This window comes from Acanthisitta chloris, unplaced genomic scaffold (assembly GCF_000695815.1).
Source record: "Acanthisitta chloris isolate BGI_N310 unplaced genomic scaffold, ASM69581v1 scaffold25450, whole genome shotgun sequence".
In the NCBI taxonomy this organism is placed as follows: domain Eukaryota; kingdom Metazoa; phylum Chordata; class Aves; order Passeriformes; family Acanthisittidae; genus Acanthisitta; species Acanthisitta chloris.
Window position 1 is genome coordinate 1 of NW_008653727.1, and position 11759 is coordinate 11759.

General features: G+C 43.3%; 1 protein-coding gene across 1 annotated transcript in view; it reads left to right on the plus strand.

Annotated features, from left to right (window-relative positions):
- The first annotated feature begins 918 nt into the window (after nt 1–918).
- The window catches only part of POLE2 (polymerase (DNA directed), epsilon 2, accessory subunit), a 14621-nt gene continuing 3780 nt past the window's right edge, over nt 919–11759 (plus strand). Inside the window, exons 1-14 of the mRNA XM_009082208.1 lie at nt 919–1102; nt 2550–2625; nt 3603–3680; nt 4404–4497; nt 4874–4948; nt 5217–5300; nt 6812–6868; nt 7239–7287; nt 8219–8291; nt 9004–9176; nt 10716–10805; nt 10974–11028; nt 11304–11363; nt 11454–11531. Coding sequence (XP_009080456.1) covers nt 919–1102; nt 2550–2625; nt 3603–3680; nt 4404–4497; nt 4874–4948; nt 5217–5300; nt 6812–6868; nt 7239–7287; nt 8219–8291; nt 9004–9176; nt 10716–10805; nt 10974–11028; nt 11304–11363; nt 11454–11531 — 1226 coding nt within the window. The remainder of the gene's footprint in view (nt 1103–2549; nt 2626–3602; nt 3681–4403; nt 4498–4873; nt 4949–5216; nt 5301–6811; nt 6869–7238; nt 7288–8218; nt 8292–9003; nt 9177–10715; nt 10806–10973; nt 11029–11303; nt 11364–11453; nt 11532–11759) is intronic.

Genomic DNA, 11759 nt, shown 5'->3' on the forward strand with positions numbered 1-11759 from the left:
TTGGAATCTCCTCCAACGCTCAGTGCTGCTGCTGTGGGCCCTCTGCTTTCCCTCCTTTCCTTCCTTTCTTCCTTTCCTTCCTTCCTTTCCTTCCTTCCATCCCCATCATGTCCCAACCCACTGCAGCTCCCACCATGGGTACCACCATCAGTTGCCCCAGGTCCCTCCGTGGTGCCCTCTCTGATGCTGGTGGTGAGTGTTTGAGCATTTGGAGTCTCCTCCAAAGCTCAGTGCTGTTGCTGTGGACCTCTTGCATCCGTCTGTCCATCCATCCATCCCCATCGTGCCCTGACCCACTGCAGCACCTGCCGTGGGTACCACCATCAATTGCCCATGGTCCCCCCCTGGTGCCCACCCTGATGCTGGTGGTGGGTGTTTGGATTCTCCTCCAAAGCTCAGTGCTGCTGCTGTGAGCCTCTTCCTTTGCATCCATCTGTCCATCCATCCATCCATCCATCCATCCATCCATCCATCCATCCATCCCCACCATGTCCTGACCCACTGCAGTACCCGCTGTGGGTACTGCCATCAATTGCCTGTGGTCCCCCCTTGGTGCCCTCCCTGGTGCTGGTGGTGGGTGTTCAGTTGGGTTGTCTTACCTGATGCTGTCCCTGACACCTCTGGGATCTCTTTCCCAAGTGTTTAGCATCCCTTAAGAGAGGAGGAAATGGCAGTTCCAAAGGGAAACCAGAAGTTTGCATTGCCAGCACAAAACACTTAAGCCGTTTAAAGAGTTGGCAGCCGGGTACAGCCTGACTTTTCCAGATCTCCAGAGGTGCCATCAACATGGGTTTGATTGTATGAAGCTGTGGTTCTCCATATCCTCCATATTTTCAATCCCAATGAGTTTTTTTTCCTTGGGCTTAAACTAGTGCAGTATTATACAGTAGTGATGATTTTTACTTTCATATAGTGATGATGTGCACACCTGCCAAAATCAGCACGGTTTGTACAAACTATTGGGTATTGATTGCTGTTTGTGCCTTCTCCACTGGAATTAGGGATGCTCTGAAGTATCTCACTGAAGCTTTTCAGTCTGTCGGTGAAAGAGAACTTGACGATGTCGTTGACAATGTCATCGATGCTGTTGAGAAACAGCCTTGTAAGTAAACAGTTTCTTTTCCTTAAGCAAGTTTATGTGTCACTTTTGATGCTATTTAGACAGAGTCACTGGCAGCAGAGGCACTAAGGGATTGTTCAAGTATAACAGGTTGATGGAGAGAGATGTATTTGTTGTCATTTTGTTTTGTTAAATACTGAAGTTTGCAGTGTCAGCACAATACATTTATGCCAATTAAAAAGTTGGCAGCCTGGTACAGTCTGACTTTTCCAAAAATAGTAGCATTTTTCAGTGCCAGTTACTAAAAGTTTGTACTTGAAACTGTAATTTTAAGTATTGAAATGGAGAGAGACTATTTATGAGACAGGACAAGGGGGAATGGCTTCAAACTGTGAGTAATTTAGGTTAGGTCTTACGAAGAAGTTTTCCCTGTGAGGGTGGTGAGACACTGGCAGCTGTGGCTGCTCCATCCCTGGGAGTGTTCCAGGCCAGGCTGGATGGGGCTTGGAGCAACCTGGGCTGGTGGAAGGTGTCCCTGCCCATGGCAGTGGGTGGAATGAGATGAGATTTGAGGTCCTTCCAACACAAACCAGTCTGGGATTATGTGATAAAATAAACCAAGGAAATAATGAGAAATGAATTCACTTGTTATTCAGTAATCCAAGTCCAGAGAGGGTGGGGGTTGTTGACAGCTGCAGTCCAAGAGGCCTGACACAGTATGACAGCACCAAACAGGAGCTGTGGCACCTTCAGTTAAAGGATGTGACTGGCAGAGGTGACACTGATGCCTGACATGTGTGTGTTTCCTGATCAGAGCTCATGAGAACCAGGAAACTTGGGCTCACTTCCAGTTTTTGGCCAAGAAAATTCAAATCCATATAAACATGATTTCAAATAGACACCAGGCCTTAGGTGTGAGTTCAGGAAACCTTCCCAGCCTCTCCTGTTTATTATACCTAATTAAATCCAGGGGAGCACATGCTTATTGTACCAGTGTTTGGAAACATCCTTAATTCCAAGTATCAGTTTAAATCCCTGAAGACAACACTGTGCCTATCTCCAAAATGGTATTGGAATACTTCCTTATGACAGCTCTCCCTGTGATAATGCTCTGGCACAAAATTAACCTCCAGAATGTGACAGCTCAGCTCTAAAACATTTGTAGTAGATTTGGCAGCTTTGCATTAACTGTAATTGTCTTGTTTAGGGAGTTAATGGTGGGCACAGAGTGTGTGGAGGTTATTTCTTGGCCAGAAATGTGTCCTTTTGATGGCAATATCAAGTGATCCAGTTGTAAAACAGTGTGTGACAAGATGAAGTGATCCATTTGTCAAACAGTATGTGTCATTAGCTGACTGAAAATAGTTTATTTTTGTAATATATTCCTGTGAGAACACTCCACCATTTATTTGTTTTGTTAAATATTTGAGACCTACTTCCTTATTACATTTCCCAGGAACTTTTAATCCTTGGGATTTTTCTTTTCCAGTGTCATCTAATATGATTGAACTATCCACAGTGGAAGCAGCTGTCCAGGAATGCAGTCAGACATCAGATGAAGCAATGTATGGTGACATTACTCATTTCATTTGAGGTTTATGGGACTTGCTGTGCATTTCCTTATTTCTCCTCAGGAAATAAATGTCAGGCATTTTTCTGCAGTGCTGCACAGGCTGTAATTGCTCTGTGCTTTTGTCTTTCCTGGTGCTGCCTTTGTGGGTTAGTAATGTTCCTCCTCAGAGAATTGGCTCTGGTGGATAAGTCTCTGGGGGATTCTAAATATAATGTGATATTCTGGGATGAAAATGCTGTGATTGTGTGTGATACATCTGTTCATGTCTTTATTTGCTTTGCTCTAGATGAAAATGGTTGTATTTTTTGCCTTTCTTTTCTGAAAGCACTTGGAAAAGTTTTCCTCTGTGTGGCAGAGCTGATTATTTTGAGCCCCTGATTGATTTTCCCTCTCTGATAACAAAGCATTACTGGAGTTTCTGAGAACTCTGTGATCATGATGAATGTGTTTCCTTTTGTGTTTGTGTGGTATTGACATTGTGATGCAAAGCATGGAAAGAAATAGTTTTCAGGGCATGTCAATTAGGTACTGTCATTTGCCTCTCAAAATGAAGCAAATTTGGTTTTAACTTTCCTCCCAGTCATCGGAGCCTTTATAATGGAGATGGTTTGAGTGTGACTAATTCTCTGGGTCACTTTATATGCTTAACTTGTTTGTTTTGCTCCAGAGGTGAGGAGAAATCTGTGTGCAGAAATTCTGAGTGCAGAGTCCTGCAGGGAAAAGCTCTGCAAATCACAGGGAAAACTCTGGGTAATTATGTGATTAGAAAATGCAGTCATATCCAGCAGGAAATAGAATAGAAAACAATGATGCAGAAGAAATGGGATAACACAAGGTGACAGTGAACAAAACAAATTGTATTTAGTTCAACATATTTATTGCTGTTTGTTTCATGCACTTCACAGAGCCACAGAATGGTTTGTTGCAGGGTAACATTCAGCTAATGTTGTCGCTGTGCTCTTGTTTCAGAGAAAATGTCTTTAACATTATTGGAGCCTTTGATATTCCACGTTTTATTTACAATTCAGAAAGAAAGAAGTTTCTACCGTAAGTTTTCCATGTTTTAACTTTCAACCATTTCTTGTTTTAAGCAGAAAGCCTCTATTTCTACATAGTTGAAAGTCTGTTTTTAGTCTTTCCCTCATGGGTCTGTTCACCTCAAGCCTAATAGAAAGGCAGTAAATAAGTTCAGCCACGTTTGTGCCATTTAATAAATAAAAAGACAGTTAGACTAAGGACACACATCACTAAGTGTAGTTTTGGGGTTGTTTTATTCCTCACATTAGGCTGTTTAAACTTTTTCTGAAACAAATTTGGTCTGTTTGTTGCATATATTTATTTCTTAGTATCTATCTTGCAGCTCCCCAAAGCCCTAGGGAATTTCTGAGGAGAGCTGCAAATGCTAAAGTAGAAAAATTAGGAGCAGCTGCCGATTCTGGAGGCTGGAGAAATTGGAGGAATAATACTCTTGTTCATGGCCACTTAAAAGGCATAATTGCTTTTTTTTTCTTTTAAATGGATTCCTGCAGAAGCCCATTCAGGTGGAAAGATAAATCTCAGGGCCTGTGAGTAGAGGGAAATAAGGTGGATGTAGCCTGGAAAATGCAGAAATAAAGGATCTCAGACAGAAATCTTCCTCATGGAGTAACTAAATCATGCAGTAATGTTGTAGCATTGCAGCCTCCCAGAACTTTTAGATCAATAAGTCATTTTTGTGTGTGGAATGGACCTTTCTTGGCTAAGTTCTTGATTGTGTGCAACTTCTTTCAGTCTGTCAATGACCAACTTCCCTGCACCGAGCCTGTTTGGAACTGCCAGAGATAAAGCAGAGCTGTTTCGGGAACGTTACTCCATCCTACAGCAGGTCAGAGAGCACTTGGGTTCTGTGAACAGCAGCTGGAGGTGTCCCTGGGGATATATCCCAAATGCTCCTCCAAAAATACATTGTGCTGTTTCACCTCTTTGCCTGATGGTTTCACATAAACTCTCTGCCTTCTGGGCCATCAGAAATAACCTCTTTTAGAAGCATTACAGATGCTTTGATGGTACTTTTTCAGGCTTAGTTTTATTATTATTATTTATTATTACTGATCATATATTTCTTGTCCAAAGAACTGAGTGTTAAAGTTATTGGAGAAAAACAGAGTAAGAATTTTATCAGCTGTTTTGCAGAGTGAACTGGATTTTTGGCAGTGCTCATGTATTTTTCAACTGAACTACTTCCATTTTGATCCCTGCAGAGGACTCACAGACATGAGTTGTTTGCTCCTTCACCAATTGTGGCTCACCCTGATGACAGCAAGAGCAAATTCCAGGTAAAAAATTTGTTTTTCTTTTCAGTTTTAATCAGGTTGTGAGCAAAACAGTCACAACAGTTATTTGGGCTAGGAGCCATTATTGGAGATCTTTTCCTAAACTGTGCTACATTGAGAAACATGTCCCTGATTTGCCTACCTTGTCCTCTCATAGCTCATTGGTGTGGTTATGTACAACCACATGCTGTGTGGTGCTTTGTCTTGCTTAGAATAGATACCTGGAGAGTTTTGATTGAATTCCCATGTGATTCTTTGCCTTTGGTTCCAGCTAAAGACAGTAGAAACTCTCCTGGGCAACACAGCTAAAGTGGGAGAAGTGATTGTGCTTGGGATGATCACTCAGCTTAAGGAGGTGAGTTGCTTTGTATCGTGGAGTATCCAGGTCACTGTTCAGTGTTACACTAGAAAATGAGAAGACTGAAATATCTCACTACTAGATCCTTTCCCTAAGAGACTTATCCACAGTCAGTCAGTGGCAGTAAGGGGAAAATGTCTTTGTCTTCTTTGTCTTCAGAGTTGCAATCAGTGGCACAGAGTCTAGTTGGAGATTGTCACTAGTGGAGTCCCCCAGGGCTCTATACTGGGCCTAGTATTCTTCAACTCTTTCATCACTGACTTGGCTGAGGGGACAGAGTTGCCTTCTCAGCATGTTCCTGGTGATACAGAACTAGGAAGAGTGGCTGATACCTCAGAGGGCTGTGCTGCCCTTCAGAGGGACCTTGACAGGTTGGAGAGATGGGCAGAGCAGAACCAACTGAGATTCAGCAAGAGCAAGTGTGGCTCCTGCTCCTGGGGAAGAATAACCCCAAGACAAGCACAGGTTGGGCACTGACCTGCTGGAGAGCAGCTCTGCAGTGAAGGACCTGGGGGTCCTGGTGGCCAACAGGCTGTCCATGAGCCAACAGTGTGACCTTGTGGCCAAGAAGGCCAATGGGATCCTGGGATGCATTAGGAAGAGCCTTGCCAGCAGCTCAGGGAGGGGATCCTGCCCCTCTGCTCAGCCCTCGTGAGGCACATCTGGAGTTTTGTGTCCAGTTCAGGGCTCCCCAGTGCCAGAGGGACATGGAGCTCCTGGAGCAGCTCCAGGGGAGGGCAAGGAAGATGCTGAAGGGACTGGAGCCACCTACTGAGGTGGCAAGGCTGAGGGAGTTGGGGTTATTCAGCCTTGAGAAGAGACACTGAGAGGGACCTCACTGATGGATTCAGGTCCATTAAGAGGTGTCAAAGGATGATCAGACTTGACTCAGAGGTGAAAACCAATAAGCCAAGTGGGAACAGTAAAAACTGCTGCCCAGGAAGTTCCACCTGAACATGAGGAAGAACTTCTTCCCTGTGCAGTGACCAAGCACTGAATAGATTGCTCAGAGAGGCTGCGGAGTCTCCTCACTGGAGATATTCCAGAACCATCTGGACACAACCCTGAGCCATGTGCTCTGGGCTGGCCCTGCTGGAGCAGTGAGGTGGGACCAGTGACCCACTGTGGGCCCTTCCAGCCTGACCCATTCTGTGGTTCTCACTGCAGAGTTTTGTAATGCTTTATGTCAGCAACCAGAACCAGTCAGAGTGTTTAGGCATGTCCCTTCCTGAAAGACAGGAGCTTCCACTGACTGTGTTTGGACTTGCCATTGCCCTGGGCTGTGATTTTAGGGCAGAGATGCACCAGCAACCGCAACTGCAGCAGCTCAAGGGGAAGCTGCTGTGATACACGTACTATAAACCACATGATTTTCAGTTCTGCCACTGTGCTCTAAACTTACAGTATTAAAACCAGCCGAATTATTTCTAAGTGCTGACTGATTGAAGCTGCTGATTGAAGCATTTGTGTGTTTGGGTATATTTTGCTTTATTAATTCTGTTTTTTAGGGGAAATTTTTCCTAGAAGATCCCACAGGAGTTGTCCAGCTAGACCTCAGTAAAGCAATATCCTTTTTCTGTGATGGAAGAGCTGAAGGAATTTCCTGTAGAATTTTAAATTGAACAATAAATCATTACCATTAAAAATTCTGCATTGGGAATTGCAGCTCTGGTTTTTGACTTCATTTCAAATTCCTTGGCTGCTGCAGCTCCATCCCTTTCTCTTAGGACAAGGTCAGTATTCCTCCTTCTGGAAGCAGAGCCTGATCCTGTTTGTGGACTCTTTATGCACTTACCTGCTCAGGTACCAGGTAATTTCCAGGCCTGTGAACTTTCAGTAGTGTCCAAATACATTCCACCATCTGGAAACTTTGGCCAAAGTACTTAGTTTAATAGTCCTGATCTAAGAAAAATACATTCCTTAACCTTCCTGCACCAGTTCCACAGTGGTTTATATACCGAATCCTGCTTTGTTCTGGCAGAAGGTAAAGTTTTCTTAGCTTGTAATAAATTATTCTGCTCATGGCTGTCACTGCAGTTACTTCTCTGCCAGATGTGGCTCAACGAACAAGTCTCATGTTGGTGAGGCATGACCATAAGTGAGTTTGTGACTGGGATTTCTGGCTATAAGCCTTTCACGTTGCCTTGGAGGCTCAGGAGGCAGAGGCTGAAATTAGGGGGTTTCAGGGTGTTGGGGGGATGTGAACATCTGTAACAGCTATGAGGATTGGCCTCAGCCTGGCTCCAATGTGGAGTTATGACTGGATTAGGACGACAGACAAGAATAACCAAACAGTATGATTTAACCATGTGAAACTGCTGCTTTGTGTTGGCAAAGCTTTGCTCCTTCAGAGGTTTAATGAGATTTCTCCTTGGGGGGATGTCAGAGCCTGCAGTTTGGGAGCCTTCTTTTAGCCAAAAAATAGACTATTTCTGTTTGTAGAATATTCCTCTGTGCAACATACTTAGGCTGTTTTCTCATGTGTTTCATTGCTAAAATATAGAGAGTAAACAGAAGTTAGGAGCACAAATGGGGACAAGTATCTCCCTGTTGTGTTCCTCTAACAGTTCTTGAGCCAAGGTACAGTTTGATGGAGACGCTTCAGGACAGGCAATCAAAAATGATTCCTGTTCACCTACATTCCTCCTCGGCTGGGTTGAGAAGGTTGTTGTGTGGCTGTGCAGCAAAGCCACTCAGAGAAGTGTCTGGGGTTAAACAAATAGCTGTTTTCTTGCTCAGCCTGTTTTCCAGGCACATAGTTCCATGCTCTGGTTCTGGTGCTATCACCAGACGGGGTTGGTGGAGGCTGCGACTGGACTAGCTGAGCAGCACAGCTGCCAACTCTCTGACTAATGTCTAGGACTTGATTCTGTTAGAAAAACTAAAGGGTGTTTTCTTGTTCCAAAATCTCGCAGGTTGGTATGAAGATGAAGTGTTTCATGTGAATGCTTTTGGATTTCCTCCCACTGAACCTTCTGCTACCACGAGGTATAAAACTGACTTTTGGCAGCCTCATTTCTTTTTTCTTATGGGTTCCTAAAGAAAATCATGATTATTTTATGTTTCTGTGACATTCAAGTCCATTTTTCTGCCTCTTTCCCAAATGCTTCCAAATAAATACAGTTTTAAGGGACCAATTCTGGGACTTGCTGGTCTGGTTGGACCAGCACTAAATCGTGGAGTGTTGGCAAGAAAATCCTTCCAAAGGCCTTTGGGCTCTGTCTGTTAGTAACAATTGGAATTTAAGCCCTTCTCAATTGCAAAACTAAGTAATTATTACATGGGAATAACAAATTCCATGTAGATTGAAGAATCCCAGACTGATTTGGGTTGGAAGGACCCTAAAGCTCATCTGGTTCCACTCCCTGCCATGGCCAGGGACACCTTCCACTAGCTCAGGTTGCTCCAAGCCCCATCCAATCTGGCCTGGAACACTCCCAGGGATGGGGAGTCCATCCTGGATGGATGTGGGAAAGAACCCAGGATAAATATTGCCCTGAGATGATCTAAGTTCTGGCAGGGCAACCCTCCAGCTTTATGTCTAGGTACCATTTCTCTTCCTTGAAGAAGTACTAAATGATTATTGATACCATCTGAGCTACTACTGCTATTGCTGCTAAATGTTTTAAGTGAGTCATAATCAAAACTACTAGTGATTTGGGACTAAATCAGGGCTAACTTGAGTATTTTAATTATTTAGAGCCTTCTATGGGAACATAAACTTCTTTGGAGGACCTTCTTCATCTTCAGTAAAGGCTTCTGCAAAGCTAAAGCAGCTGGAGGATGAGAATGAAGATGCCATGTTTGTGTTTCTGTCTGATGTGTGGTTGGACCAAGCAGAGGTGCTGGAAAAGCTTCACATAATGTTTGCAGGTAAGTGAGAATTGCTTTGACTTGAAACTTTGTTTTCATAATTCAGTTCTTACTACTAATATTATTTTGGCCAGTAGCCATTTTATGGGCTGTGTTAAGAATGTTTCCCGTGTTCCTGAATGTTCTTCCTGGGCTTCCTCATTCAGAGACATGAACATTGCTTCAGACTCACATAGAGTAGGTTTAGATTGGATACTGGGAAGGAATTTCTGGCTGTGGGGTGCTGAGGCACTGGCACAGGTTGCTCAGAGCAGCTGTGGCTGCTCCATCCCTGGGAGTGTTCCAGGCCAGGCTGGATGGGGCTTGGAACAACCTGGGCTGGCAGAAAGTGTTCCTGCCTTTGGCAGGGGTGGAATGAGATGGTATTCAAGGTCCCTTCCAACCCAAACCACTCTGGGATTCTATGATCAGTAATGCTGACAACATCTGGATAACAAGTTGTCTGTGAGTTGTTTTATTTCAGAGCAGTTTTGGAGCAGCTTGTCCTGTCTCCCTCAGGCAGAATGGAAGTGTGAGGGGTGAATGCTGTAAAAGTAAACCATATAGAATTAAGGGTGGGAAACTGCTCCTCACCCAAAGAAAACTGGACACAAATTATCACACTCAGACAGAAGCTACAAAACCAGTTCTCTATCTCAACCAGAACTGGCAGATGCTTGAAGCAAACTGGGCTTGACCCAAGTTTGCAGGTGCTGGAGTAGCAAGGGGATTTTGGACAGGGAGATTCATGCACTGAACTCACCTGACAAAGATGCAGACCTTGCATTTACTATCTTGAGACTTTAATAGGCAAATAATTACCTTCATAATTAGAAACTAAAAGGCAAAGCTGAGTGGAACAGCAAGGGAAAATATTGATGAGCAATTTCTCTGCTCTAAGCAATTCTGTTCTATTTACCAACTCAATTGAAAACCAGTGAGGTAAATCCAAGTCTGGTCCTGCATGCTAGGAAAATGGAGAGTAACTGGAATGTGAGCTGAATGCCTAAGCAGAGGTTTCTATTTTTGCTTCAGGAATGGGAATCAGGTTTCTCTTTTCACCCTTTCCTATGTGTGTTTCTGGGTGATTAGGGAGACTGTGAGCATTCATCACACCCTTAAAATGCTCAGGCAATTCCAGCTGCTGTTGCTTTGTAATGCCAAAGAGGGAATTAAATGATAAAGCCCTGGGATTGCAATGATCCTGGAGGTTAATAGCAACCCATTGCTGCCTACTTGCTGATTTTCGACATGAGGAAATAGTACATTTTTTAATTGTATTATTTATTATCATTATCCTTTGTGTAATTCTGACTGGGTCCATCATTGGATACACACACACAGTGTTGGAACTGGGGCTGGAAATAACAGAGGACTCCCTTGAAGCGACATTTGTGACTTATCATCACCCTTTTTGAGCTAAACCCAGTGTGTATCAAGGAGCAGTTCCTGTGTATTAATAGCAGCAGAGCTTGAAATGCTGGTTCAGTTTCTGGCATGGGCTGGAGGCTGAAGCAGGTGCTGAAGGAACAGACACACTCACAGCTCCTCTTTTCCCAGGTTATTCCTCTGCACCTCCCACCTGCTTTTTCTTCTGTGGGAATTTTTCATCTGCTCCATATGGAAAGAATCAGATTCAGTCACTGAAAGGTAAGTTTATGTACAGTCAGACATGTGCATTCCACTCAAGCAATGATGGCAAACCAATGAAGAAAGCAGAAAATAAACCCTGTTAAGTGATGCATTTCTAATGTACTGAGGTACAAAACAGAGTCTGTTGTCTAACCAGATGTTGTATCCCATTTTTCCTGATTCCAGGCTCTTTGAAGGCTCTTGCAGATATTATCTGTGAATACCCCAGCATCCATAAAAGGTACAAAGTGCTGTGAGCAGGGAAATCTGGTTGTGAAATCTTTCATTACTTTAAGAAACTAAGGTACATCACATTTGCTGATCATTCTAAGTTTGTTTCGGGAGCAGTGTAAGGTTCTGATTTTATCTGAACCAGCTTGGGCATGGAAACTGCTAATGAGGGAGCCAAAGTCTCTCCCTGGAGGATTTTTCTGGCTCCTGGTCTTTGACTTCAGCACGTCAGACCTGGTTTCTCGGGTCAGTTTGTGTAAAAGTGATTTGTTGAACCTTTTACAGTAGCAGATTTGTGTTTGTCCCTGGCCCTGAAGATCCTGGTCCTGGTTCTGTCTTGCCAAGGTCAGTTTGCTTCACCTCTTCCCAAAGTTTGGAATTTTGAGTTAAATAGTTAAAGGTCTTTGTTGCTACATCTGTTCCTACTTATTTTAGGCCTCCACTGGCTGAACATATTACTGAGGAATTCAGAGAGCTGGTGCCATTTTCAGTTTTCACCACAAATCCTTGCCGGTAACAGCATAAATTCCTGTTATTTTTCATGTCTTGATTTGTTTTTACTGACTATGTGAAAATATAATTTTCAAAACCTACAAATTTTGGCAAAATTTGCCTTAAATTTTTCAAATGAATAGAATTTTTCCCTTGCTTTCATTGCAACTAGTTTTAAATACATTAAGATATCAATAAATTAGTGATTTATTGATCTATTTCATTATGTATTATTATATATAATTTATT